This window comes from Thalassophryne amazonica, chromosome 7 (assembly GCF_902500255.1).
Source record: "Thalassophryne amazonica chromosome 7, fThaAma1.1, whole genome shotgun sequence".
Classification (NCBI taxonomy): domain Eukaryota; kingdom Metazoa; phylum Chordata; class Actinopteri; order Batrachoidiformes; family Batrachoididae; genus Thalassophryne; species Thalassophryne amazonica.
This window is the reverse complement of record NC_047109.1, coordinates 83687485-83714764: the sequence shown is the minus strand read 5'-3', so window position 1 is coordinate 83714764 and position 27280 is coordinate 83687485. Positions and strand designations below refer to the sequence as shown.

At 40.4% G+C, this 27280-nt stretch overlaps 1 protein-coding gene across 3 annotated transcripts; it reads right to left on the bottom strand.

The window, feature by feature from the left end:
* Positions 1 to 483: 483 nt before the first annotated feature.
* virma (vir like m6A methyltransferase associated) lies at positions 484 to 26505 on the bottom strand. 3 transcript variants are annotated; one of them, XM_034174868.1, is made up of 27 exons: positions 26416 to 26505; positions 24996 to 25108; positions 23334 to 23420; positions 20585 to 20633; positions 20348 to 20510; positions 20071 to 20190; positions 19179 to 19424; positions 17902 to 18626; positions 17431 to 17568; positions 17130 to 17356; positions 16466 to 16993; positions 16219 to 16373; positions 14140 to 14222; positions 12949 to 13042; positions 12202 to 12590; positions 11963 to 12118; positions 9725 to 9960; positions 9406 to 9655; positions 9102 to 9316; positions 8881 to 9013; positions 7589 to 7729; positions 7328 to 7482; positions 6189 to 6285; positions 2777 to 2943; positions 2334 to 2683; positions 944 to 1090; positions 484 to 851 (listed from the first exon to the last, which is right to left on the bottom strand). In XM_034174868.1, the coding sequence occupies exons 1-27, from the start codon at positions 26476 to 26478 to the stop codon at positions 652 to 654; spliced, it is 5427 nt and encodes a 1808-aa protein (XP_034030759.1). In that variant the 5' UTR covers positions 26479 to 26505; the 3' UTR covers positions 484 to 651. The 3 variants fall into 3 exon arrangements, with proteins under 3 accessions (XP_034030759.1, XP_034030760.1, XP_034030762.1); XM_034174869.1 differs by having other exon boundaries at positions 2334 to 2685; positions 2782 to 2943; XM_034174871.1 differs by having other exon boundaries at positions 19209 to 19424.
* Between the last annotated feature and the right edge of the window lie 775 nt (positions 26506 to 27280).

Below are 27280 nucleotides of genomic sequence, written 5' to 3'. Positions count from 1 at the left end.
CAAAACTTGCTTTTCATGGGTTTCACATTGCAGAGGTGGACCAGGACCAGGTCCTGGATGCCACCCCTGACCATTTTCAGACAAGTTCTCTATTGGGGAATTGCTGACGTAAAGGCAAGATATGTTGCCTTGTCACTAAAAGGTTATAGGTTCAGCCCACTACTGGATGGACAAAATGTGGGTCAAAAAGAAAAAAAATACAGCACTTATCCTTACCCTTGAGAAACCCCAAAGTCCCCAAAACCACACCTTCCAGACACCAGTGTGTGTAAGATGCTATACAGAGTATCTGCATAATTAAGTTTATCTTTTAAATTTTGCATTGTTGTGTTTTGACACAGGTATGCACTCTGAGTGCCCTTGAGTCTGTGTAACATAGCTGAAGTAGGATTATTATTAGTATTTTTTTTAATGTACTTAACACATTCACTGTGTTCACATCAGGTTCTTAGTGGTGATTTCACTGAAGACACGTAAAACCTAGTTTTACTATAAGTTTTATTACAGGGCATGATAACAAAACATAAAACATCAACAAGAAATCTTTGCATCAAGAACCACCATGGACATGTTCCCATGGAAACTGAATATATACTATTGCGATTGGTCCATTTGTTGCCATGAAAGACTGCAGTCATTGCTGAGGTGAATTTATCGAGTGAAGGAGCGAACATGCCTGCCCCTCCCACCTCCACTTCCTCCTCCACTGCCGAACTTGCTACCCTGAGATCCTCTCCCCCCACCACCTCCTCCAGCATTTCCGCCACCTCCTCCCCCTCCACTAAGCCATGAAAGTCCAGTACCTCCTCTACCCCGAGGTGCACGGTCCCGTGGAGCAAGGCGATATGGACCTGGGCAGTAAGAGAGAAAGCACCACATATGTGTGGTTCAGTGCCTGGACGGTCACACAGCATAAATAATCCCTGAAAAAGTTTGTACATACTTGCAGGAGGTTGTCGGGAAGGAAGAGGTCCACGTGTGAAGTTGCTCTGGCCCCCGCGGGGCTCACTGTAGGTACCTCTGTGAGTGACAGCTGGAACTTGACCACTCCATGAAGACCCACGACCACCTTCTCTACGAGCATAGTTCCCTAACAAAACCAAAAATAAATAAATAAAGGCTTTAGCACCCTCTGCTGGACACCTCCTATTCTAGACAAGGGATATACTCCATTCTAAAACAAATAGCAAAACCCTATGCTATGTTCTCATCTTACTTGTGAAATGATTTGTGAATTACTGCCTGAGGTGTCACATACACAAGTATGTTGCACTGTATGAACGGTGCTTAAAAAGGACAAGATTTATCTGATGCTGCAAAGCTAGAAAGATTTCTCTACTTTTAAGATTAGGCTTAAAACTTTCCTTTTTGCTAAAGCTTATAGTTAGGGCTGGATCAGGTGACCCTGAACCATCCCTTAGTTATGCTGCTATAGACGTAGACTGCTGGGGGGTTCCCATGATGCATTGTTTCTTTCTCTTTTTGCTCTGTATGCACCACTCTGCATTTATTCATTAGTGATCGATCTCTGCTCCCCTCCACAGCATGTCTTTTTCCTGGTTCTCTCCCTCAGCCCCAACCAGTCCCAGCAGAAGACTGCCCCTCCCTGAGCCTGGTTCTGCTGGAGGTTTCTTCCTGTTAAAAGGGAGTTTTTCCTTCCCACTGTAGCCAAGTGCTTGCTCACGGGGTCGTTTTGACCGTTGGGGTTTTACATAATTATTGTATGGCCTTGCCTTACAATATAAAGCGCCTTGGGGCAACTGTTTGTTGTGATTTGGCGCTATATAAAAAAATTGATTGATTGATTGATTGATTTCATTAATCAAAATTTTAGCAAAAATAATATTTCCTGTTTAGTAGATTGTGGATAAGGAATAAAATAAGCACATCAATCAAAGCAATCAGAAAAGTGTTTCCTCCTTTCAGGCTCTCTGTCCTTGCAGAAAGCCTCAAATTAAGCTTTGTATCTAAAACCTGGTTGTTTGGACAAACTTTAACTTGTGAAGATACAAAAATGTACAGGTTCTGTACTTGCCCAGTATTATTTCAATCAAATATATTCTAATAAATGTTCCCATTTTTACAACTATCAGTTGTTCAAAATTTAACTTCTTTAATTTATGGACAACACTTTCTGGATTCCAAATTTAAGGAAACTTAAATTAAAGGAAACTTGAGGAACCGGTGAACTGCAGTGGAATTATTTTGGAGATTAGCAAGATGGAGATATTTTATTTTGCACAGCCACAACTTTACGTTTACAAGTTCAGAAAATGTGAGTTTCTAGTCAAATCTGACAAAAGGCAGTATGATGTGTATCTGTGTTTACATACCAGACAGCAGTACACCTTTAGGCTGTGGTGGAGTGAAGAAACGTGTTTGGCTGTGAAATGTTGCTCTGCCTCTGTTACCGGTGAACAGTCCTCTGGTTGGAGGTTTGGGTGAGTTCTTAGGGATGCGTTTGGGGGGTAAAAGTCCAAGAGGAGTTGCAATGTCTTTAAACTCAGCTGCAACAAAATCATCCACGTGCATACTAGGAGGACGAGAAGTGTTCTGTTTACGCTGGCGGAAAATATCATGTGGTCGTGAAACATTCTGTCCAAACCCTCCTCGTCCTCCGCGGCCACGTGGAGCAGCCATGATGTGCGCTCTCTTAGCAGGTTCCACGTAGTCTGATTTCCCACTGCAGAGACATGAATAAGATGGTGTTCACTGAGGTGATTAAAATGAGTAGAAGACTATTGCACAGTTTTAATTTTGCAAAGACAGACTGCACCTTGATGTAATAAAAGTCTCGTGCTTGTGTTTGCCCAGTCGAAAACCTTTAGGAGCCTTGGCGTGACCAGGAGATGATGGCTCCAACAGAAAGGAGCGCTCTAGCTCTGCCTTTAAGTCCAGCTCAGGACAACACTGCTGGGCCAGACCCATCAGGTCCACCTTCACCTACACTCATGGGGGGGGGGGGTAGTTAGCAGGATAACAGATGATGCTAGAGTTAAAAATAAACAGTTACAGCATTTTTAATGTGGGTTCCCTCATTTTTAAGATTGCAAAAGTAATGGGGCAACTGAACCCTCAGCTCTTTCATTGTTGGTGTGTTATTACTTCATGATTCATAATTTTCCATTTACAAATAAGTGTGTCAATGGTAAATCAAGATCAAACATTTGCATTTTTTTTACAGAAGGACACTGCTGTCATATGAAGGATGTCACTGTTGTAATAAAGTAAATGTGCAGCAATTTTTAAAAAACACAATAAGCATTTCCATATAAACTGGCACTTATGTCTATTTATATTTGCTGTGAATTACAAATATGTTTACAAGCGTGTGTGTTAAGATTTTTCTGAAATTGCGCCATACAGTCTTTGCACATGCCCGCAAAATTGACATGACGGATCTGTGACATGTAATACTTCCCACAACCACAGCAGCACAAAAAAGAACAGCACACATAATTTTAAAAAGGTTCAAAGAGACACTATGAGCTTTTTTGTCAAATACTCATGTTTGTATAACACCACTCGATAGGAACAATTGTGCTTCTTCAAATAGCTGGAGCACATGAAAACTACATACAATAGTGTTCAGAATAATAGTAGTGCTATGTGACTAAAAAGATGAATCCAGGTTTTGAGTATATTTCTTATTGTTACATGGGAAACAAGGTACCAGTAGATTCTCACAAATCCAACAAGACCAAGCATTCATGATATGCACACTCATAAGGCTACGAAATTGGGCTATTAGTAAAAAAAGTAGAAAAGGGGGTGTTCCACCATCGTTGCTACATCTACAAGTGCAAGTTAAAACTCTACCATGCAAAGCGAAAGTCATACATCAACAACATCCAGAAACACCGCCGCCTTCTCTGGGCCCGAGCTCATTTAAAATGGACAGACGCAAAGTGGAAAAGTGTGCTGTGGTCTGATGAGTCCATGTTTCAAATTGGAAATCATGGATGTCGTGTCCTCCGGACAAAAGAGGACAAACACCATCCAGATTGTTACCAGCACAAAGTTCAAAAGCCAGCATCTGTGATGGTATGGGGGTGTGTTAGTGCCCATGGCATGGACAACTTACACATCTGTGATGACACCATCAATGCTGAAAGGTACTTCCAGGTTTTGGAGCAACACATGCTGCCATCCAGGCAGCGTCTTTTTCAGGGACGTCCCTGCTTTTTTCAGCAAGACAATGCCAAGCCACATTCTGTATGTGTTACAACAGCGTGGCTTCATAGTAAAAGAGCACAAAAACAATAAAGTTGATCAGTTTGAACATTAAATATGTTGTCTTTGTGGTGTATTCAATTGAATACAGGTTGAAGAGGATTTGTAAATCGTATTGTTTTTATTTACATTGTATGCAACATTCCAAGTTCATTGGAATTGGGGTTCTACAAAGCACCAATCAAATGACAAGGATCCACTCAGCCGTTATACAACCCCTGGCAAAAATTATGGAATCACCAGCCTCGGAGGATGTTCATTCAGTTGTTTAATTTTGTAGAAAAAAAGCAGATCACAGACATGACACAAAACTAAAGTCATTTCAAATGGCAAGTATCTGGCTTTAAGAAACACTATAAGAAATCAGGAAAATAAATTGTGGCAGTCAGTAACGGATACTTTTTTAGACCAAGCAGAGGGGAAAAAAATATGGACTCACTCATTTCTGAGGAATAAATTATGGAATCACCCTGTAAATTTTCATCCCCAAAACTAACACCTGCATCAAATCAGATCTGCTCATTAGTCTGCATCTAAAAAGGAGTGATCACAACTTGTAGAGCTGTTGCACCAAGTGGACTGATATGAATCATGGCTCCAACAAGAGAGATGTCAATTGAAACAAAGGAAGGGATTATCAAACTCTTAAAAGAGGGTAAATCATCACGCAATGTTGCAAAAGATGTTGGTTGTTCACAGTCAGCTGTGTCTAAACTCTGGACCAAATACAAACAACATGGGAAGGTTGTTAAAGGCAAACATACTGGTAGACCAAGGAAGACATCAAAGCGTCAAGACAGAAAACTTAAAGCAATATGTCTCAAAAATCGAAAATGCACAACAAAACAAATGAGGAACAAATGGGAGGAAACTGGAGTCAACGTCTGTGACCGAACTGTAAGATACTGCCTAAAGGAAATGGGATTTACATACAGAAAAGCTAAACAAAAGCCATTATTAACGCCTAAACAGAAAAAAAACAAGGTTACAATGGGCTAAGGAAAAGCAATCGTGGACTGTGGATGACTGGATGAAAGTCATATTCAGTGATGAATCTCAAATCTGCACTGGGCAAGGTGATGATGCTGGAACTTTTGTTTGGTGCCATTCCAATGAGATTTATAAAGATGACTGCCTGAAGAGAACATGTTAATTTCCACAGTCATTGATGATATGGGGCTGCATGTCAGGTAAAGGCACTGGGGAGATGGCTGTCATTACATCATCAATAAATGCACAAGTTTACGTTGATATTTTGGACACTTTTCTTAGCCCATCAATTGAAAGGATGTTTGGGGATGATGAAATCATTTCTCAAGATGATAATGCATCTTGCCATAGAGCAAAAACTGTGAAAACATTCCTTGCAAAAAGACACATAGGGTCAATGTCATGGCCTGCAAATAGTCCGGATCTTAATCCAATTGAAAATCTTTGGTGGAAGTTGAAGAAAATGGTCCATGACAAGGCTCCAACCTGCAAAGCTGATCTGGCAACAGCAATCAGAGAAAGTTGGAGCCAGATTGATGAAGAGTACTGTTTGTCACTCATTAAGTCCATACCTCAGAGACTGCAAGCTGTTATAAAAGCTAGAGGTGGTGCAACAAAATACTAGTGATGTGTTGGAGCATTCTTTTGTTTTTCATGATTCCATAATTTTTTCCTCAGAATTGAGTGATTCCATATTTTTTTCCCTCTGCTTGGTCTAAAAAAGTAACCGTTACTGACTGCCACAATTTTTTTTCCTGATTTCCTATAGTGTTTCTTAAAGCCAGAAAGTTGCCATTTGAAATGACTTTAGTTTTGTGTCATGTCTGTGATCTGTTTTTTTTCTCTACAAAATTAAACAACTGAATGAACATCCTCCGAGGCCGGTGATTCCACAATTTTTGCCAGGGGTTGTATAATGATTAACGGTTCATGATTCTTAGAAGTGTGTACACATACAGACTTACCATGTCAAGATCTGTTTCTATGTCATCAGTTTGGAAGGGAGAGAACCACAGGGCTTTTAGCTGCTCGTCCAAAGCCTCTGACAGAATGAATACTGTCCTGCAGATAAAATGCATATAAGCATGATATAACAAGTTTTACATGCAATGTCACCATTTATTTTATGTGGTAATGCTCGAGGCTTATTATGGTTCACCTTAACTTTGTGCCATTCTAATTTAACAGCTGCATTGCTAAATATCATGCACACACCATAGGGGAGGTGATGGTCTAGTGGTTAAGGTGTTGGGCTTGAGACCAGAAGATCCTCAGTTCAACTCCCAGCCTGACTGGAAAATCACTAAGGGCCCTTGGGCAAGGTCTTTAATCCCCTAGTTGCTCCCGATGTGTAGTGAATGCCTTGTATGGCAGCACCCTCAGATCATGGTGAATGTGAGGCATTACTGGTAAAGCCTCTGATGCAGATGGAAAAGTGCTATATAAATGCAGTCCATTTACACCATTCAGTGATGAACATGTTAAATGTATATTTGCACGCAATGAGAAACCTATGATTTAAAAAAACAATCAAACAAAAAACAAAACTAGAAGGCATTCAAAGAGAGCATACCTCCACCAAGGCCACATATTGATTAAAATGATTACTATTATTAAAAATTACTGAATCCAAAATATGTTCCAGATCAAATTCAAAATAAAAGCCCTCATTTTCTAGGACATTATTCATCTGCTCATGAAATTCCATGAACTTCTTTTTACAACATTTTGAGTTAAATGTTATGTGCCAAATATTATTCTGGGTCTCACTTCCAGAATATATTCTGGATCACTTTCAAAACTGAATCACTTTTTTCCTGGAATATTATCTGCTCACCAAATATTACTGCAATCCATTAACCCCCTACCAACCACCTCATTTTGGCTTGTCAGTATCTCACAAATAAAAAGTAAAATTTCCCATCGATGGGATATACAGGCTTAGACGGGGTTAATTACTTTCTGAGTTATCCAACTAACAGCCAAACAAACAATTAAATGCCTGTGAAAAAATTTACCTCCTTGGCAGAGGTTATAAAAACAACAACAAACATCCCCCACAATGTAATTATGCCTCAAAGCAATTATGTCCTAGAGCCTGTACCTGTGATTAAACAGGGCTCCTAGGGTTTCAGGTGCTGGCAAAGTGGGCTCAGTGTCAACTGCAGGAGGCGTATCTGTGGCAGTCTCCAGCGTTTGCCTCAGAAAAACCACAGTCTCCAAAATCGTCTCCAGAGAATCATCATCTTTACATAGTTTCTGCACACAAAACAGGTGTCAGGTAACTGCCACAAGACTATACACTCCAAATTTGAACAAATCAACAAGGGAAAAAATAAATAAAATATGTTCACATAATTTGTACCATAATCTGTTTCTCCAAAGTGGGAAGTGGATGTGAATCTGAGTCCTCCCACTGCAGCAGAGATTTCATCTCAGAGCCCGTTAACAGCCGTGGAGGAGCAAATGAAGAATCCTCACTGGAACCACGATCCTCTTCACCACACTGGATTCAAACACAAAATCAGGATGCAATTGTTAAGAAAATAATCTGATGGGCAACATCATCTAAACATCCTATAATGTCATTTCTTGCTATAGTTGTCCATCTACCCATCTTCTATACCCACTTACTCCAATCAATGGTCACAAGGGGCCGTGAGCCTATCTCAGCAGACAAAGAACGACAGGCAGAGTACACCCTGGACAGGACGCCAGTATATTACATAGGCTAATACAGACAGGCAAACAGGTTCACACCCACAGTCACTTTCAAGTTTCCAATGCACCTAACCTGCATTTGTCTTTGGAAGTGGGAGTAAGCCAGAACACCCAGAGGGAACCCATGTGAACACAGGGAGAACATGCAAACTCCACACACAGAACAGCCCAGGTCTGAAGAAAACCCAGGATTTATCACTGTGAGGCAACACTGCTAACCACTAATCCAGCTTGCCACCGTTGTAAAAATCCTAATTAAACAAAATGTTAATTCGGCCTTGAAGCAGCCAGTCCTCATTTTACAAAGTAATACATATAATACACTGCTGTAACTCTGTAAATACACCAATATAGCTCTTTGAAAAAATTATGATGTTGATGAATGTGATAAAGAATGTTTAAGTGCATCAATCAATAAGAAGAAACTTCAAAATATCACCTGTATTCTGAAGACAAGATTTTTTTTAATGAACAATCACTTCCATAGTTAGTATGACAGCCTTTGCACATATACCTGATGTAAAACCTTATCTGAATTCTTCATCTAGTGGCTGCTCCCATTAAGGGATGCCACAACAAATCATAAATCTTCATCTATACAGAACTCCAATTTATGATGCACCTATTTGATTTGGCACAGGTTTTATACTGGATGCCGTTGCTGATGCAACTCCAGATCTACAAACACAATCTTAGTCAAAGACACTGACAAGAGCTTGGACCTTTGATGGTGTGAGAGAACCAGTATCTGGAAGTAACCCATACAGTCACATGCAAACACCATACAGAAACAAACTGGGCATTGGTGGGCCTGAACTAAAGACCTTCTTGTTTTGAGGTAAGTGTGCCAACCACTGTGCCAATGTGCTGCCCAAAACCTTACTTAAAGCATAATTACAGAAAATAAACAAGAAAACATCTGTAGATGATACTTACCACTGAGTCAGTGGTCAGGATTTGTCTGAGGAAGTCCAGCAAAGCTGAGATTAACTCTGCTGAGTCTTTGTTGAAGGGAAACACCAGCCTCTTCAATAGTGAGCTCAGCACTGCAGCATGTTTCTTCAGCGCTCTGGAAACAATGTTAAACATTTAAATAAAGCACTCCTAAACCAAACCACACGTAGACGAATGAGAGATCTATAAATAACAGCTTTTACACTTTAAGGTGGTACAGTCCAAAATCATGTTCAGTGAGGAATGACATTGTCCTGATACAGGTGAGGAGGAGTGGGACGCTGCTATCTGCACTGCCCAAAACCTCCAACAAGGAAAAGCACACTGATGACATCATCTCTCGCCCAGGAAGCGCATTGGCCAACTGTTCAGCTTCTGACACACAGCCTTCACCAGGGGGAGTGATCAAACAAATATCCTAAGGGAGAGTTACATATTCAGGGCTTCGTTTTCTGTTTTCCTCTCTCATTACAAGGACTTTTACCTTCATGCAAATAAATGACTTACCTGGTCACAAAGTGACTGTAGTATTGTTCCTACTATTTCACTGCACTGCTGCTGCTGTAATGAGTGGTCAGCTGGAGGAATCAACAGGGCCAACACAGAGGGGAAGAGATCTGACAGCTGTTCATCTCCGGTCACAGACCCAGAAAGCAGGTGTAACGCTGCACTCTTACAAGCTCTCTGTGACACCAGGGCGTCCGTCAAAGACAGTAGACGGAGGACCTGTCCCCAACAGACACTTTTCCCCTCCGCCCTGCAGTCAGGGCGTGATGTTAAATATATTACGACAAAATCAAAACCCACAAACAATGTCTTCACTCACGGTTGCAGATCTTCTAGCAGCATCTCCAGCACAGCCTTCATGATGAGTATTGCAGTGGGTGAAGACAGGTCTGCCAGCTGGACACACACTCTCCTCAGCATGGCCAGGAGTGGAGGGCAGCTGGTAACGCACACACACTTCAAAGCCTCGGAAAATACTTTCCACTGAGCCCGCAGGTGCATGCTCCACAACTTCCTAGTGTTTAAGGCCACTGCCACATCCTGGACTGATATCACCTGTGGAGGCAACAAGCGCTTATGACAACAGGTTGAGCTTCAGCTCACATCAGCTTGTGCAGGTATTGCACAAGCTGATCTGAATGCCATCATGCAAGTGTCTCAGCATGATCTCATGTTGAGGCACTTGCATACTGGAATTTTCATGCCAGTTGCATTAGGTAACTCAGTGGATAGACACGTACATTTCAAAGTCAATGAATATGTTCTGGACTTCATTTACATCAGTCATTAATAGATACAAACAGTTTGTATGGTAATCTGTCTGGAGTAGGCAGTTCTCAAAATCTGAGTGAACGTGTGAGAAAGAAGCGAGTGAGGGAAACCAAAAGACACCCAGACAAGTCTGAAGAGGTTTCTGTGGTTAGGCCTTGAGAAATGGTGTGTAGTCGATGTTTGTTTGTTGCATCACCAGTTATACAGCTTCATAGTGGATTAAAAAGAAGGTGTGAAATGTCAACTATACTTTGCCAATGGGTGCATGGAAGACATGAGCCTAGATTTGGTCTGGTTTGTATGATTGCAAATCCTTTTCTGATCCACACCACCATGAAGCTATAAATGGTGGTGCATCAGGTCTCATACTTGTGAGCTCTGGAGTCAAACCAGTAACCTAAGACAACATGTGTACATCATTGAAACAAAGTCCCTCTGGAGAATATCTGGCTACTACTGGAATGACCTTGTATCAAATACATGGTTACAATGGGAGAGTGGCATTAGCCATACTACTTTCATTGTGAGGAAACAGTGACTACACAATAGCCACTGAAACATGACTAGTGTTGAGGATGATAGCAATTGGAAAATGCTCAAAGTGATGTCCACATATCACCTGGTTGTGGCAGATGAATGGCTTTCTGGGGGTGGGGATGAATGGGCTGCTGGGTGGTTGCCAATCAAGAACTGGGGGCGGTCTCATAGCGTGGAAGATATGCTAATGCTTTGCATCAGGGCATATTCCCCACCTGACCTGAGTTAGTACAACCACTCAGGCAACACAAATTGGCAAAACTGTCTTTGTTGATCTATAAGGACACTTTATATTCCTTGATTCCTTGATTGATATTTGTAAATATAAAAACTGATGTGCAACAATAGCATTTCTTCCCAGAAGATTTGGCTTTGCAATCAATAACACCAAGTTATGCATATCCTGCATATAAACATTATATCAGAATGTGGCACTGCTGACTATAGTTACATACAAGTGATTCTTTTCTGCCTTGAGAATTTTTATTGCTAGGTATCGGTGTGGCATTTCAGCCTTTTCAACATTGTGTACACATATATGCCAAATAGGGATGTCCTGATACTGATATAGGTATCTGTATTGGGGTCATCACTGGCATTTTGACAGGATAGGTGTCAGGTTTGTCTGCCCCAAGACCTTCCTGAGTCTTTGTTTCCTTATCTTGCACATTCCAGCTGTCACACATGCTTTCATATAATCTAGCATTTGCTAATGTAGCTTTAAAGTAACTTGATTCTCAGCTGTTTTAACCCAGACAAAATGTATCATTCTAGGCAATTATGATAATACTGCGGGATTTAACCATGCTGAGGTCCTGATTTCTGCACCAGATACCAGAGCTGACACGACATGCTCGGCTTAACAAATCCTACAGGATGAGGGCTTTATAGCCACATAAAAGTCAATGTTATCCCGTAAGTTCTCCAAGAATATGTGAAGGTGCTACATTTTGTGAGCGCAACAGTTACACTTATTTAAATCATTGTAATATGATCTTAAAGAATATTTATGAGTGTACTGTGCAACCCCAACCCTACAATTAAATAGGAAAATAAATATTTTAAAATTACTACATCAGACTCGATATCAGTTAATACAAAATTTTAAGACTCATTAAATTAGACACTTTAAAAAGGGGAGGGGGGGGAGTGAGATGCAATCAGGACATCCGTAATGTAGACACAATTATCAGACAGAGAAAAGTGCAGAATATACTTGTGACCAGGGAGATATAATGAGAGAAGGTACCTGAGTGCTATGCATGGGCAGAGGAAGAGGCAGTAGCTCAGACAGCAACATAAGGCCAGAAAAAAGACCTTCAGGGGCTTTTAGCAGTGAGCTCAAAACTTCCTTCAGCATCAGAGACCAAGTGTTATTGGCCAGAGTCTCCTCTGTATGAGTCACCTGCACCAAACACACACTCATTCAGAATAATGACATGATTTCTTGGCTAAGCAGACATGCTGAGCTTCCACTGATTTACAGACCTCTTCATTGACACCCTGTGTGAAGGTGAGCAACACATCAACAATAAGCGCCTGCACTCTGGTCTCCTCCCCATCCAGACGTCCAGATGCCGGGATAGAGCACACTATCATGTGTAGTGTGACCAAAACGCTAGCCACACGAGTATCCCTGAATTGAAAAGACCCCCCACGGAGCAATTCTGTCAGCATGGTGCGCAGCAAACGCAGTGTGCTGATGCATATACTCAGGATCATGCATCGTTGTGGTGTGGGACCCATGTGTCCATGCATACGCCAAGGCTGCAGCAGTACACTGCACAACTTCTGCAAAACACGCACACACGTATCTAGACCCTCGCCAGAGAACAGCTGGACCCCTGCAAGACTCCACTTCAAATCCCTCTGTTGGCCTACAGAAAAGAGGGATGGAGAAAGTAAAGCTCCACAATGTAGGCAATATTTTACAAAATCTGTGGTCTGTATAATTGTTACACTCAACATTAAAATAAACATAAGTTTATGCTATAATTTTGATAATACAGTGAAAGAATTATACAAAACAGGTAGAGACAGATTGGATGAGACATGAAGCAAAGGTCACTCAGCTCAGGAATCAACTGCACGGTTTGTACTTTGACCCCCATATACACCACTACACCCTTAAGATTACATATAATATCAATTTTCAAGAGTAAAAATATCAATAATAATGATCAACCACATTTTTGTGAGGTAAACTAGTGCTAAATTTGTGCCTTGCATCATTACCCTCTACTGCAGACGGAGGGCAGGCGATGTGACAGAGGACCCTGAGAGCAGCAACCAGTCCAGTTCCCTCAGCAGTTAACACATTTTCTACATTCTAAAGTAAAAAGAAAATATGCTTTCAAAATAGCACGGAATACTGTGAATTGCATAACAGGTTTGAATACAGTAAATTACGCAGTAAAGGAGCTGTATGGCTGTGCACTGCAAGCAAAGATACTGTAGATTTCATTCTTATACCTTCATATATCATAGTAAATTATCTATCTTTATTTCCTCCACCGCGGAGGCTGCATTTTCATTAGAGGGTTTTTTTTTTAATTTGTGTGTTTGTCTGCCTATCAGCAAGATCATGTAAAAACTACATAGCCATTTTTCATGAAACTTGGTACAGGGGTGGAGCATGGACCAAAAAGAACCCATTGAATTTAGGAGCAGATTTGATTCAAGGGACAGATCATGGACGGCCTCCCAACTTTCTTCAACATTTCAAAGTAAGGCTCTCCCCTATTTAAACAGTTTAAATAATTCCTTGGGAAATATATATACTTTACACATACAACAAGAAGCTGTGCATCATACGGTTTGAATGTACGACGCAGAGCCTAAAACACCACGACGCAAAGTGCATTCAAACCGTATAATGCACGGCTTCGAGTTGTTTAATCAGCTTATACCATGGTCCCACACAGTGAGCTAAAACACAAATAGTTATTTAACTTTTTTCGTGTTCTCTTCTTCTTTCCCGTCTTCAGTCTTGTCCAGCTTGTCCGATGTTAAATCTTTATGCTGTTGCTTTTGCTGTTCTTCTCGTTTGCTCTCCTCCTCTTCCCATTCCTCAAATGTTTTATTTTGGCCAAAAATATTAAAATTCACTTGGAAATCCATGTTTTATCACATTTCTGACATTCACCTGTCAAAACACAGCTGATCTGCGCCAAGTGATTTGCATGGTGCTATGGTGATGACCAGAGCGAATATTACAGTGACTTAACTCGCCGAACTACGTGTGCGTATACACGAAAATAATGCACGCCAGTTAGACATGGAATTCTCACTGACCATGGTATATATGTGTGTGTGTGTGTTATTAGCAAGGTGTATTTGAAGATTCTAAGATTACTATTTACACAAAAATACACACAGATCTATAAAAAAAAATAACAACAATAAAAATAAGTGGGATTTCTGTACCTGTTTGATATAATCAATGAGGCTGGGAATGCTGCCAATCTCAAAATGTAATTTTTCCAGAGGCTCCAACCATTTACTAAGCTCTAAAATACAAATCAAGTGCAGAACACATTTTAGTAAAGTAATGTACACACACACACACACACACTTCAAATATATATAAATAAAAGTGTTACCATCAAGTATGTAAGTATTTGGGCAGAGACCATTTTTTTCTCATTTTGCTTCTGTACTTTATCACAGCTGAAATGAAATGACAAGCAAGAATGAGACACTAGTGTAGACTTTCAGTTTTTATGCAAAGTGGGGAAGGAAAATCTTGCATATTTTCATACAGTCCTTTTATTTTCAGAGGTCATAAGTAACTGGAGAAACTTAATATGAGGATTAGCGTTCACCAAAATCATCGCTTTTACAGCCAGTTTTCTGGTGCAAAAGTCGGAGGATGGATACATGAACATTTCAATGTCAATGAATGTCTTGGACTTAATTTTCATTAATCATTAACGTCTAAACTCCGCCAGGTAAGGCTGTGTGGCGTCATGGCTGCAGGTACACAATGCAGTTTGCACATCAACAGCAGCAGCAATTCCAAAAGTGGCTCTCTAACCTGTGGAGAATATGGGTTGAGTCTGTATTTGATGGATGCCACGTTCTCATATGCAGCTGATCGGCCAGTTAGGTTGTGTTGTCCACGATTCATGACATTTTCATAATCATTATCCTGTCTCATCACTACAACATGTTTTTAACAACTAAAACACACATGTTGTTTAGAAGTGAACTTTTACTGTATGAATTTTAAAGTGTAGGTGACACCAAAAAATGTGCACAAATAATCACTAAAAATGCTTAAATGTTGATATTTTAAAAAATCCTGAACAATAAAAGTTGATGATAAATGTGCAGGTGAAGGATAAACTACAGCTGTCTGAAGCATGCACTCTATTTCAGCCCTCAGCCGCGGCAATATTGTTGCTACGTCATCACCAGAATGGCACCTGCTGATTCAAGCTGAAATCAACTGTAAACAGGACAGAGGTCGAGCTGTTTTCGGATGATTTTTTTTCTAGCGTGGAGCTTTTTTAAAGTCCAGTTTGAAGGTGTTTTTGAAGCAGCTGTGGAGGACACAGCCTTATGGTGTTGAGCCTTATTTAGATGACAGTGAGGGAGAAGAAACCTTGGAGGAAAACCTTCAGTCTGACAATTAGGATAATGGATCTGGCGCTGATATCACTTCCCTTTCTTCTCCAATGTCGGGACTCGCCAGGAAGTTCTTGGTTTTTAGTGGCACGCAGTTCAAAATCGGAATATTTAACTCTTCAGTAACTGTGCACCAGGAAAGGATAAATTTCAAACTGTTGTTTAATTATAGTCTTAAATATACACACACACAAAAAAAACTACCCATCGTGTCACATACACTTTAAAGGCTACACAAAAATGAAGTAGAAAATATCCCTATTATTCATTAATTTTCTGAACCCTCTTATTCCAAAAAAGGGGCACTGGGGTGATGAAGTCTATCCCAGTGGTCACTGGGTGAGAGGTAGGGCCGACAAACTCATTTATACTCTCATTCACACCGATGGTTAATTAAAAGATTCCAATTCACCTAACCAGCATGTCTTTAAACGTGAAAGCAAACTGGAGCAACTGGAGGGAACCCTTGCAAACACAGGGATAACATGTAAATGCCACATAGAAAGGACCAGATCGAATGAAAACCACACTGCATTTCTTAAATTCATTGATGTGGAAATGTTTATGTATCTATTCCTTGACTTCTCTAAAGACAACTGGTTTCAAAAGTGAAGATTTGTATTTTAATTTGTCCAATTACTTTTGGGTTCTGAAAACAAGAGGGACTATGTATAGAAATAGTTGCAATTTCTTTACAGCTAATGCCACTTTTTTTTGTAGAATCCTTTGATTTAAAGCTGAAAGTCTACACTTTAACTGCATCTTGAATGTGTCATTTCAGCTCCATTGTGGTGATGTACAGAGGCAAAAATCACAAAAACTGCATTACTATCCAGATACCAATGCACCTAACTGTATATGAGATGACATATTTACCTTGTAACTTGGCATTAGTGTCATCTGCCTTGGCTAAGGACATCAGTGGCACAGCATGCTGTTCCATCATCCTTAAGTCATTAGAATTTTGGACCACCAGTAACAACAGCATACAGGCATAGTTATATGTCACAGCTTTACGAGTCTTAGCTTCTCTGCAAGACAAAAGTATAACAAAATGTCAAAACCCCAGCATACAGGCAAGTACAAGAAGAAGATGGTGACTCTATGACAAACATTACCGTACCCTTGTCCATCCTTGCTGTGGTGCTGGAGCAGCGTTACAAGACAGGACAGATTGTTTTCCAAGCTGAAAACATGGGCCACAGCGCTGCGGCCCGTTTGAGTGAAGGTCATCTGGTAGAGGGCATGAAGCAGGCCTAGCACCTCTGCATTGTCACCTTCTTCTAGCCCTGCTCCTCCCTCACCTCCTGTGGCTACATGATTCATAAGCTCTGACACACCCTGGAGTGCGTGCAGTGCCTGTATGAGCCAAACACCAAAGCCCTCTTCACCAAAACATGGCCCCGTGAGTCCTCCCTCTCCACCTGTAAAGACGGCCTCCTCACCCTCAGCCTCAGCCACAGATGCAAGGAGGCGCAGCAGCAGGTTGGTGGGAGTGGGCTGGGCGAGAAGGAAGAGCAAACCTGGCTGGGTGAGCGACAGGAAACGTAAGAGCTCTCTAACAGCTTGGGTAACACCTAAATGTCCGGCAGCTGCGCCCGCCGACAACACCACCGTCATACTCTCCAGGAAATGGCACGCATGCATGTACCTGAAAAACAACACATTGAAAAATCAATGAATCACAACTAATTTCACTTACACATTGATAGATGTCTGGCTTTGGATTCAGTCTGAGCTTCTACACCACACCATGGAGTAAGAGACTGTGTGCATTAATCCACTACCTATAAAGCGTTGGATAAGGATCGTCTCTCTCCTGCGGTCCTGTTATTCGAGAACTGGTAGGGAAAGCTTTCACCGGAGGCTGGACCATAGCGTGAGAGGCCGTCTCCAGCAGGTGATGCAACTCTTCTAAAACCCCTGCCAGTCTATCAAGTTCTGCCTCACTAACAGGTGAGGAGCTTAATGATTGCTCCTCCTCCATGGGGCTCTCAGCATCCTCTATCTCATCCTAAGGATGAAAAATAACCATGATGAATAAATTATAGTACAGTATAGTATGACATTCGAAATACACGCGTGTACCTGCTGAGGCTCGCTCCATGCTCCCGCTGCACGCTGTAGATCCATCAATACCTCATACATGTGACTCTTCTGTAATATGGCGTTGCCAGCTGTTATGACCCGTACTGTTTCTTCCCGCAGGAACTGCTCAACTAAACGCTGTTGCAGAAATGACAGTCAATGTTAGTCATTGTGAAAAATGTGATGTTTCCTTAGTGTTTTCTGAAAAATAGACAGTGGAATGTGGATCTCTTTTCTTAATCACATACTACAAGACCATTTCCACCATGCACTGTAGTTTAAATGTGTGTCAGATTTTCATGATATTTAACCAAATAATTTCTCAGTATGAGAACTAATGTCAGATGATGCGTTTGTTGCACTATATTCTTTATCTGTGGGAGCAATTTTGTTCTAAGGAGGTCTTCCTGAGAATGGAATGCAAAAACACTACATTAAAAAAAACAAAACTGTATGGTTTGTGTTGCTAACCTGATAGCCACTCTTCTCAGAATCATCAGCATGTAGGAAAGCCTCCACACCAGCTGGCGCACTAATCAGAGCATCTAGGGTCCTCAGAATACTTAGCTTCAGAGTGGAGGACACATGGTCCCTACAGAGGAGCTCCAACAGCAGGCCAAGGACGCTTTCACACAGCAGTGCTGTAAGACCCTGTGGACACTCAGCCAGGGATGACGCCAACTTGGCACCGGCTTTTAACTGTCTCAGGTTAAGAGCAATTGGTTGAGTGAGTGCTACCTCCATACTTAGAGCCTGGAGGGTCCACTGGACCAAAATTCTTACAGGCTCATTTCCCTCCCCCTGTCTAATTAAAATTGGCAACCCTTTAACAAGTAGTCCTGGTGCCTCTTCAAGAGCGGCCACCCAGCGGGCATCTCTGTCGCTTCCAATGCTAGACAGCAGCTCTCTCAGCTGTGCAACTGCTTCAGCCTCCTCTCCGCCCGTTGCTCCCTCTGTCCCATCAGAATCTTTGGGTTCCTCCACACTGGGTTTCTCAAGCTGGGCATCAAATCGAGTCTTGTATGGAGGGGTAAAGTAGACTAATGGTCGAAGTTCTCGCTCATATGGGTCATACTGGACTGGTGGAACAGATGCCAGGTCCTCAGGAGTGTAGTCCATATCAAAGGTGGGCAACTTAAAGGTACCATTATCCAAATCGTCCTCATCACTGGAAATTTGTTCATAGCCATCATCGCCTAGCAGGGAAAGAAAGGTGGGATATTTGATTATAAAGAAAAAAACTTAAAGCAGCTTCACACCTTTTTAGAGGCAATAAAAGATGAAGGAGAATAAAACAATAATTTACATTCCCTTACTGCTTTACTTACTGAGAACACTGACAAACCTATTAGCATCACTCCAAACATGCAAGGTTAGTTGGACATGCAGGATGTGACTACAGCACAAGCATCAGCCATGACTGCTGCGTGAGGTACACTTGCACACGTCAGCTTACGGATCATCACCATCATCATCATTATCATCATCAACAACCTTCAGAGCAGCGGGCTAGCTGGGGTCAGCAGCATCCAGTGGTTGTAGATGGAGGCAGCATGCCAGAGCACAAACACTCTCGAGCTATCACTCAGTCTCAAATGGACACTGCTCCCGTATCTCCCTGGGACATAACACGTGCAGATGTCTGTGACAACTGCACGTAGTGAAGCATCGACAGCACCCAAGGATCGAGGGCTGGGTATCCATTTGGGACTGTGGACTATCCTAGCCTCACAAAAACACTGCCCTACCTTCATCCATCTCCTCTTCCTCGTCCTCACCCTCATCCTCCTCCTCCTCTTCTTCCTCCTCCGGTGCACTCCCCTCGGTCCGCACATCTTCTTCTTCCTCCTGCTCCTCCTCCTCTTCCTCCTCATCGGCCTCTTCCTCTTGCTCGGCATCTGAATACGTTTCGTCAGCAGGCAAAGATCTTTCAGGTGACACAGCCTCCAGGTAATCATCACGACTCTCTCCTGGTTCAGCTTTGACGATACCGACTGTAGGCGTCACAACAGAAAGAGAGGGCCCATGACAGTCCACATGCACAGAGATCATACATGAATATGCAAATTATATAGTCATCAACATAGGTGTATTTATTTTCTGCTGTTTATTAGTTTGTTTTAAATATATCTGGTGTCCGTATGTTTTGTTTGAAATGAACACTGAATCTTAACTGTTCTTATACGTAGATGTAGAATTTTGTTAGTTGTTGCATTGTGATGTTTTATTATGATGAGCACTCTGTAAATGGGCAGAGCTAAATGTATGAGACATTTCCACAGTGCTGCTCCGATTACGCTGAGTGGCTACAAAAGAACTCAGCAGCGCCATGCAGTGGTTAACAATGTACTGCAGTACAACTACTAATTCAGGTTTCATAAAAATAAAAAAAATCTGTCGCAATGTAAACTTGTCATTTTCTGGGGGAATTTGTGTCGCCATGTTGAATTTTGACAATAATCCTGTGTGACATGAAGGAAATCCCACAAGATCATTTTTGCCCCAAGTGAAAAAGAAAACAAAACACAAAAACATCTAAAATTGAGCACAGGTTGAAAACTACACTAAATCTATTTTATCTAAAGCACAACCTTTGTCAATGCTGAGCAAATCAGTACCAACAGGTACTTATATACTGACCTGTAACTTGGACCTGCTCCTCTTCATCATCATCTGATGGTGGTGGTCCAGGGGGAGTACGAGGCCCTCTGGGTGCTGGCCTAGGTGGACTGCCATTGTACTGGTCATCTTTTTCCCACTCTTAGACAACAAACCAAACGGGTATAGCGTACAAGAAGAAATTTATTGTGAGGTGATTTAAGAGTATAGAATACAGAGCCAGTCAGCATTAATCTCTTCAAAGGATTTTTAATTTAAGGAACTGAGAATCTGAGGAAAGAAAGTGTTCTTTTCTTACCTTGTTTAATGATCCTCTTGGGCCCGCTTGGTTGTTGAGGGGGTGGGGGTGGTGGGGGAGGGGGTGACTCATGGTCATGGCCGTGTGAGCGCTCTGCTGTCCCATACACTGCCACAGTCAGACTGGTGTACCAGCCACGCAGCACCAGGCCATCAGTGTTTATCTGTACACATAAACCTGTGAAGTTATTATCAGATCAAAAGGGGGCAAAATGTACACATTTGAGCAGCTATTTACCTTTCCGCTGGGTCTGAAGACAATGGACTTGTTCTCATCATATTCCAGACTAAAGGAAAAAAGCAAGTATAGATTAGAACTGTTTCACTGCACCATTCTAAAGCCACTCACAGAGGATATTTAAAAAAAAAAAAATAAATAAATTGGCACAAAAAACAAGAGGGTCCTTCAACCAGCTTCGCTAGTGCTCGGACCCTAAATAAAAATCTGCGAAATCCTCTGACCAGCTTCGCTGACGCTCGGACCCAAACAATAAATAAATAAAAGACAATAAATACAAATAAGCACAAAAATAATAGGCTGGTGCTTGCCAGCCTATTTTTTTTAATTCAAGGATGAAAATGAAAAATCCAAATTTCATGCAAACATGAAAATTTGTGATGTAAAATGTAATAACTGGATTTTATTTTAAATAATAAAGAAATCTATACAGACACGAGTATCTGCTTTGCTTTAACAAAGCTGTGGCAGTTCCTCATCCTTTCCAGTATGCTTTATTACTAAATCTTTAATGACATTAGGAATTTCTCACTGCACTTCTCAGGAAGATTCAAAATGAACTGAAGTGTCAGCAAAATGTGACATTTAACCTAATTCTTCAAACTAATACAAGTACTTTTATTATTTTTCTTAATGGAAACACAATGACTTTTTACAGTAGTACCTTCCTATCCCATGCCCATTATCTTCAAATTCACCTAGCGCAGATACTGAAAGGAGCACTTGATACTAATTTTAAACTAAACAGGCACTCCGCGCACACATACCTCTTCTAGTTTCAGTCAAATGTAACAAATCCCCACCCCTGCCACATTTCTCCAAGTAATCTGGCAGAAAACGTGTGCCAAATCAACATGCAGATCCTCACAAAAACATGAAAACATGGGAGCAGCCGAAGGGACTTACTGACCAAATTTCTAGGTTAATTGTACAACCCCAAATCAGAAAAGATTGGGATTGCATGAAAAATGAAAATAAAATTTAAAACCCTGCAGTGATTCTTACATTTATATTGACTTCTATTTCCCTGCAGACAATATGAACCCCAGGTATTTTATGTTCTGTGGTGAACTTTATTTCATTTATACATCCATTCCTGTGTTTCAGGCCTACAACACATTCCAAAAAACGTTGGGATGTTCAAGTATCTACCACTTTGTAATACTGCCAATTCATCTCACAGTGCTTAAGACATTTTGGCACTGAGGATATGAAGCAATAAAGTGTTTTCATGCCAGCCCAACTTTTTCTGATTTGGGATTGTATGATAGGCGGTATAAGGGATGTGTCTGGCAGGCACTGTACAGTGGTAAATTTTTCTAGCATGGAACAGTTGGTGCTCTGTGGGATGTGTGACACACTTGTTAATTTTAAATTTGTTTTGACATGGTACATCAAATGTTTGATCAAATACAATTTTTTGACATTTTTTCATGAGGTTCCTAGGGGCACATACAGCAGTCCCTGGCAGGTAAGGTCAAGAAGCATGCACTGATGCCATACGTCTCTGCACCCATCACACCACACCATCACCGTGGATCCTCAATGGCACCCCACCAGGCAGACAACTGGTCCTTCCCCCACCTCTCAAAAATAGCAATCTATCTGCAGGTGAAACATGGTCATTTCTTTGGTCTTTTCACATCCAGAGAAACTCGCCACATGGCAAACAGTTCACCATTCCAGTGGTATCAAAGAGACTCTGAAGAGACCTAGTACCAAAGACATCCAGTCAACACTGGTAAACACCCGCATCTACACATTAGGTTACACAATAAATGCGCCTGTGTTTACCTTGTTGGTTTGAGCCAAACACATATTCTATGCTGTAGGCCTATAAATATATGCTGAATTAATTTCACTTTAACATCTTCTGAAACCAGACAATTCCTGAACTTGCTGATATTTATTTTTTCTTCATCAACCAAAAATACATCAATATATTTTTTTTAAACAATGAACACAGTCGTGTAGAATTCTTTGACACACCTCTTTATCACAGGCACATATTTACAGCATAACTGTTAAGTCTTAAAAATGATGATCAAGCAAAAATTGGTGATCAACCAATCTACAGCATATGAAATATAACCAACATGCTGGGATCTAAGAACAAATCTCTGTTCTTATATTTCCTGTCACACTTACTATTGTCTTTAAAGCTCCAAAAAGATTCTTAGGGCAACATTTACAGCATTAACTTTAATGGCAATCCTACTCTCAAAAAAATAAAATTCTCCTTCTAAACGTCATTCCCAGCAGACAAAATAAAAAGGGTGTGCCTTTGTATTTCCAACTGTCTATCATTGTTACACAATGGACTCTTCTAAATACAAGATGATCTGCTGCTAGTACACACACCTCTGTTATTATAATAATAATAACGCATGATGCAAACAATCTGCTTCACGAGAACCTCAAGGTTAGTGTCGCTTTCAACCCATATGGGTGGGGTTCAATTACTGGAGAGACCTGTTAACCAACATAAGAACAAAGACACCCAAGTATGGTTGGGGGGGCATGCACACAGCCGTGGCCCTGTTGTATGAAATGTCGTCAGATGTTACCATGACTGGTTTTGCAGGTGGAACAGAGATCTGCATCTTACTCACTTTTGACAACTACAAAAAAAAAAAAAACACACACACCACAAGAGCAGGACATGCTGTGATAGATATTGGAAAAAATGTAGGGGTGAGGCTCAAATGAACAGAGAAAGAAAATAATAAAGAACGGGAAGCACTCTAACCTGCCCAGTCTGTTAAAGGTGGGGCTGTTAGGTTTGGTCACATTATTGAAGAACATCTCCAGCTGGAAGGCATGAGGTGAAGTCTCCCTGAAGAAAAAAAGTGAAAAAAAAAATGTGTGTGTGTGTGTGTATATATATATATATATATATATATAAAAAACATACACACAATAAATCTAATGAGGCAGCTATGACTCAACTAGGAATGAGCGATAGGTTCATCAATGTAGTGTTCACACACACAAATCAATATTATGAAACTACAGTAAAATACAAAGAGAATGAGAATAAAGATATTCCATCAAGAAAAAATATAATTTCAGATATATGAAATAATAACTTTGCAAGAAAATTATGGAAAACCTTTGGGCTTCTCCCTTCAAAACAAATGCAGTTTTTCTTTGTCTCAGTATTATAGTAAATATGGTTGATGTGATGCTAATGTGACAACATATAGGACTTCCCTTATTTTTGAAAATAATATTGCAATAATTTCCTCCATTGTTGCCTTATAAGATGTATTTAAAGTCATACTGAAATGAAAAAATCTAATATATATATATATATATATATATATATATATATATATATATATAAATTAAACTAAGATTAACTATATACTGTATTTATAGTTTAAAAGATTTTGCATTCTTTATTTAAACAGCCAGTTGTTTTTAATATGTGCTCTGTCATAGGGGTAATGTCTGAGTTTTTGTTTGCCTTTGGTCGTGATTAGTCAATTAATAGAGTATCTACCATCGGTGAGCCCCAATCTGATGCTTGTATTTTCCTTGATATTTATTTATTAAGAAAAGTAAACAGACAGAATGTTTTCATATGGTTGTTATCAATTTCACTTAATTCAGTATTGTACTAGTAAAAGCAGAACACTATAATAAGTAAGCAACACTGATTGAACAGCATGGTTTAAAGACATGGCTGTGTTGTAGATGTTTAAAAAAAAAAAAAATCAGAATTAGAATTTAAAAAAAAAAATCAGAATTATTTCATTGTTATTGGTGTAATAGTAATAATTTATTATCACCATCATCATTATTATTAGGGGCAGCACGGTGGGTTAGTGGTTAGCACTGTTGCATCACAGCAAGAATGTCGTGGGTTCAATTCCCACCTGGCGCCTTTCTATGTGTAGTTTACATTTTCTCCCCATCTTTGCATGGGTTCCCCCCGGGTGCTCCGGCTCCCTCCCACTTCCACAGACATGCATGTTAGATGAATCGGAAACTTTAAATTTACCCTAGATGTGCATGCGGATGTGAATGTGTTTCTTTATCTATGTGAGGCCCTGTGATAGTCCTGGGTGTACCCTGCCGCATGCCCCATGACTGCTGGGATCGACTCCAGCCCCTACCCCCCCACCCCATGACCGAAGAGCCAGAAACATGAATGTCACTGTTGATCTGCTCAGGTTGTGCATGCCATTTACTCAACAGGTTCTGGAAGCAAGGACATGATCAACAATGGTGTCAGCCATTCACTCTTTCAGCTAATCACTCATTCCCACAGTACAACTCTCCAAATCTTGAAGACATATAGTACATCTCATATATCTGTAGAAATTCTGCACTGTTTTTGTGTTCTGTATTACAAGAAATTATGTGTGCTCCTCAGTGTTTGTGTGTACAATATAAAATCTCTTACCCAAAAGCTCTGTTGTCAGGTAAATTGCTATGAGCTTTGATTCCTGGAGGAATGACCCGCACCTCTGTGATCAGTACACCACAAGGGAACCGCACCACATCTATGTTGGTTAACTGAAGGACATTGAAAAAATAAAACCCAGTAAACCAAATATTCATTACATTACAGTTTTAATACAGTAGTGGTAAACAATCCTTCCTCTACTGACCTGAGGCCAGACCAATGTGGCCTCATGTAAGTAAGGCAGCACAGACATGCTCCTCAGCCACATCTCACACTTATTCTGTGGGAAATCCTAGGACCTAGGGCATTCCCAGGCCCAACAGAATATTTAAACTCTTCAGCATATTCTGGGATTTCACCAGGATTTCTTCCCAATTGGAGGTGTTCAGAAAAGCTCCACAAGGAAGAGCCTCAGGGGAATCTTAATCAATCACACACATACTTAGCATATGCAAGCTATTCGTTTGCCAAGTCAAGTCTGGAGCTAGGGCTGTAACTAATTATTTTCATAATCAATCAATGAACTGATTATTTCATCGGTCAGTCAGTTATTTGCTTGGTCTGTAGAATGTCAAAAAATGTCAATCAGTGGTGTCCAGAGCCTAAGTAAATGATGTAAATAAATGGTAAATGGACTGCATTTATATAGCACTTTTCCATCTGCATCAGACACTCAAAGCACTTTATAATAATGCCTCACATTCACCCCGATGTCAGGGTGAATGTGAGGCCTAAAATAAACAACAAAATTGCACATTTAAGATGCTGGAATCAAATGTTGGAACCACAAGATATCCCTGATGAAAACCATTTTTCACTGGTAAGGTAGCACAGATGTTTTTGTCTTTGGTATTTTTATTTGCTTTCTAAAATTAAGTAGATATTTGTTTTCACTGGGGGTTTAAAGGGCTAAATAAAAATAATATAAACAAATATTATTTTATGTCAAAAAATAAAACGCGTATGAAATTTGAGGGAACAAACTTTTTCACAGCACTGTAGCCAGATAATTTGAAGAATTCTTTCTTCAAATGTCAATATGACTGCAGTCTGTCTCTGAGATAAACAGCTCGACTGTGACTTTAACTTTAGCACTAGCCTGCTTGCCAACTAGCCAACTAAGCTTACAAATACCAATATAACCTTATATAAACATTTAGTCACGTTCCCGTGCGCATTCGTTAGCGCCACGTAGCCATATATAATTGTGTGTGCAAAGTAAGAAAATATAGCGTAACATTGTCAAAACAAGAGTACATCAGCTAATGTTAGCTTCAGCTAAATTAGGCACGTTAGCTGGGAAGTTGCCTGCCACTGTAGCATCTTTCTGGCTGACACCTGCGTAAAACAGATCTAAGCGGTGCATGCAGACATCTCTGAAAGTACTATACAATAATTTGAGCCATCAAAAAGTTACCTCTGCACTCTGATGCTTAAAAGTATCCAAAAAAAGAAGCTCCGTGGAAGTGTCAGCCGCCATCTCTGCTGAACCTGCGAGAAGTGAGAACACTTCCGGGGCACAGCGAGCCAGACAACAGCGGGTCACAAACGAAAGTACTACACACAGATAAAACATAATTACATATTTGTAATAATTATATTAAAGTAAGGAAAACCAATGAGTTGGGTAGACTGGTAGTACTAGCAAGATGTAAGAACGGTCACGCTCAAAAAACACTTGAGTGGTAGCCAGAACAGATGCGGAGCATGCTGCCTTCAGGGTTCATTACGGAAATGTCACGTTTCCGCACAAGATAAACTGCATTATTTACATTCATGTTACACACACACATATATATATATATATATATATATATATATATATATATATATATATATATATATATATATATATATATATATATATATATATATATATATATATATATTCCTTCCCACTGTAGCCAAGTGCTTGCTCACAGGGGGTCGTTTTGACCGTTGGGGTTTTTCATAATTATTGTATGGCCTTGCCTTACAATATAAAGCGCCTTGGGGCAACTGTTTGTTGTGATTTGGCGCTATATAAAAAAAAAGTTGATTGATTGATTGATATATGAGTCCTTCTCAATGTCCTCATTCAGATCTCTGCCAAACAAGTGACTTTTATCATACATTGCTCTAGATGACATTTTATTAAAAACATAGACTGACTGAGACTTTTGGGGTAATTTAAGGTAAGTTTGTACAACATTGTCTTGTTCAGATATCTGCTTAAGTATTTTACTCAAACCACTTCTTATTTGCAAATATATTCAAAATTTAGATTTATTTCATTAAAGACA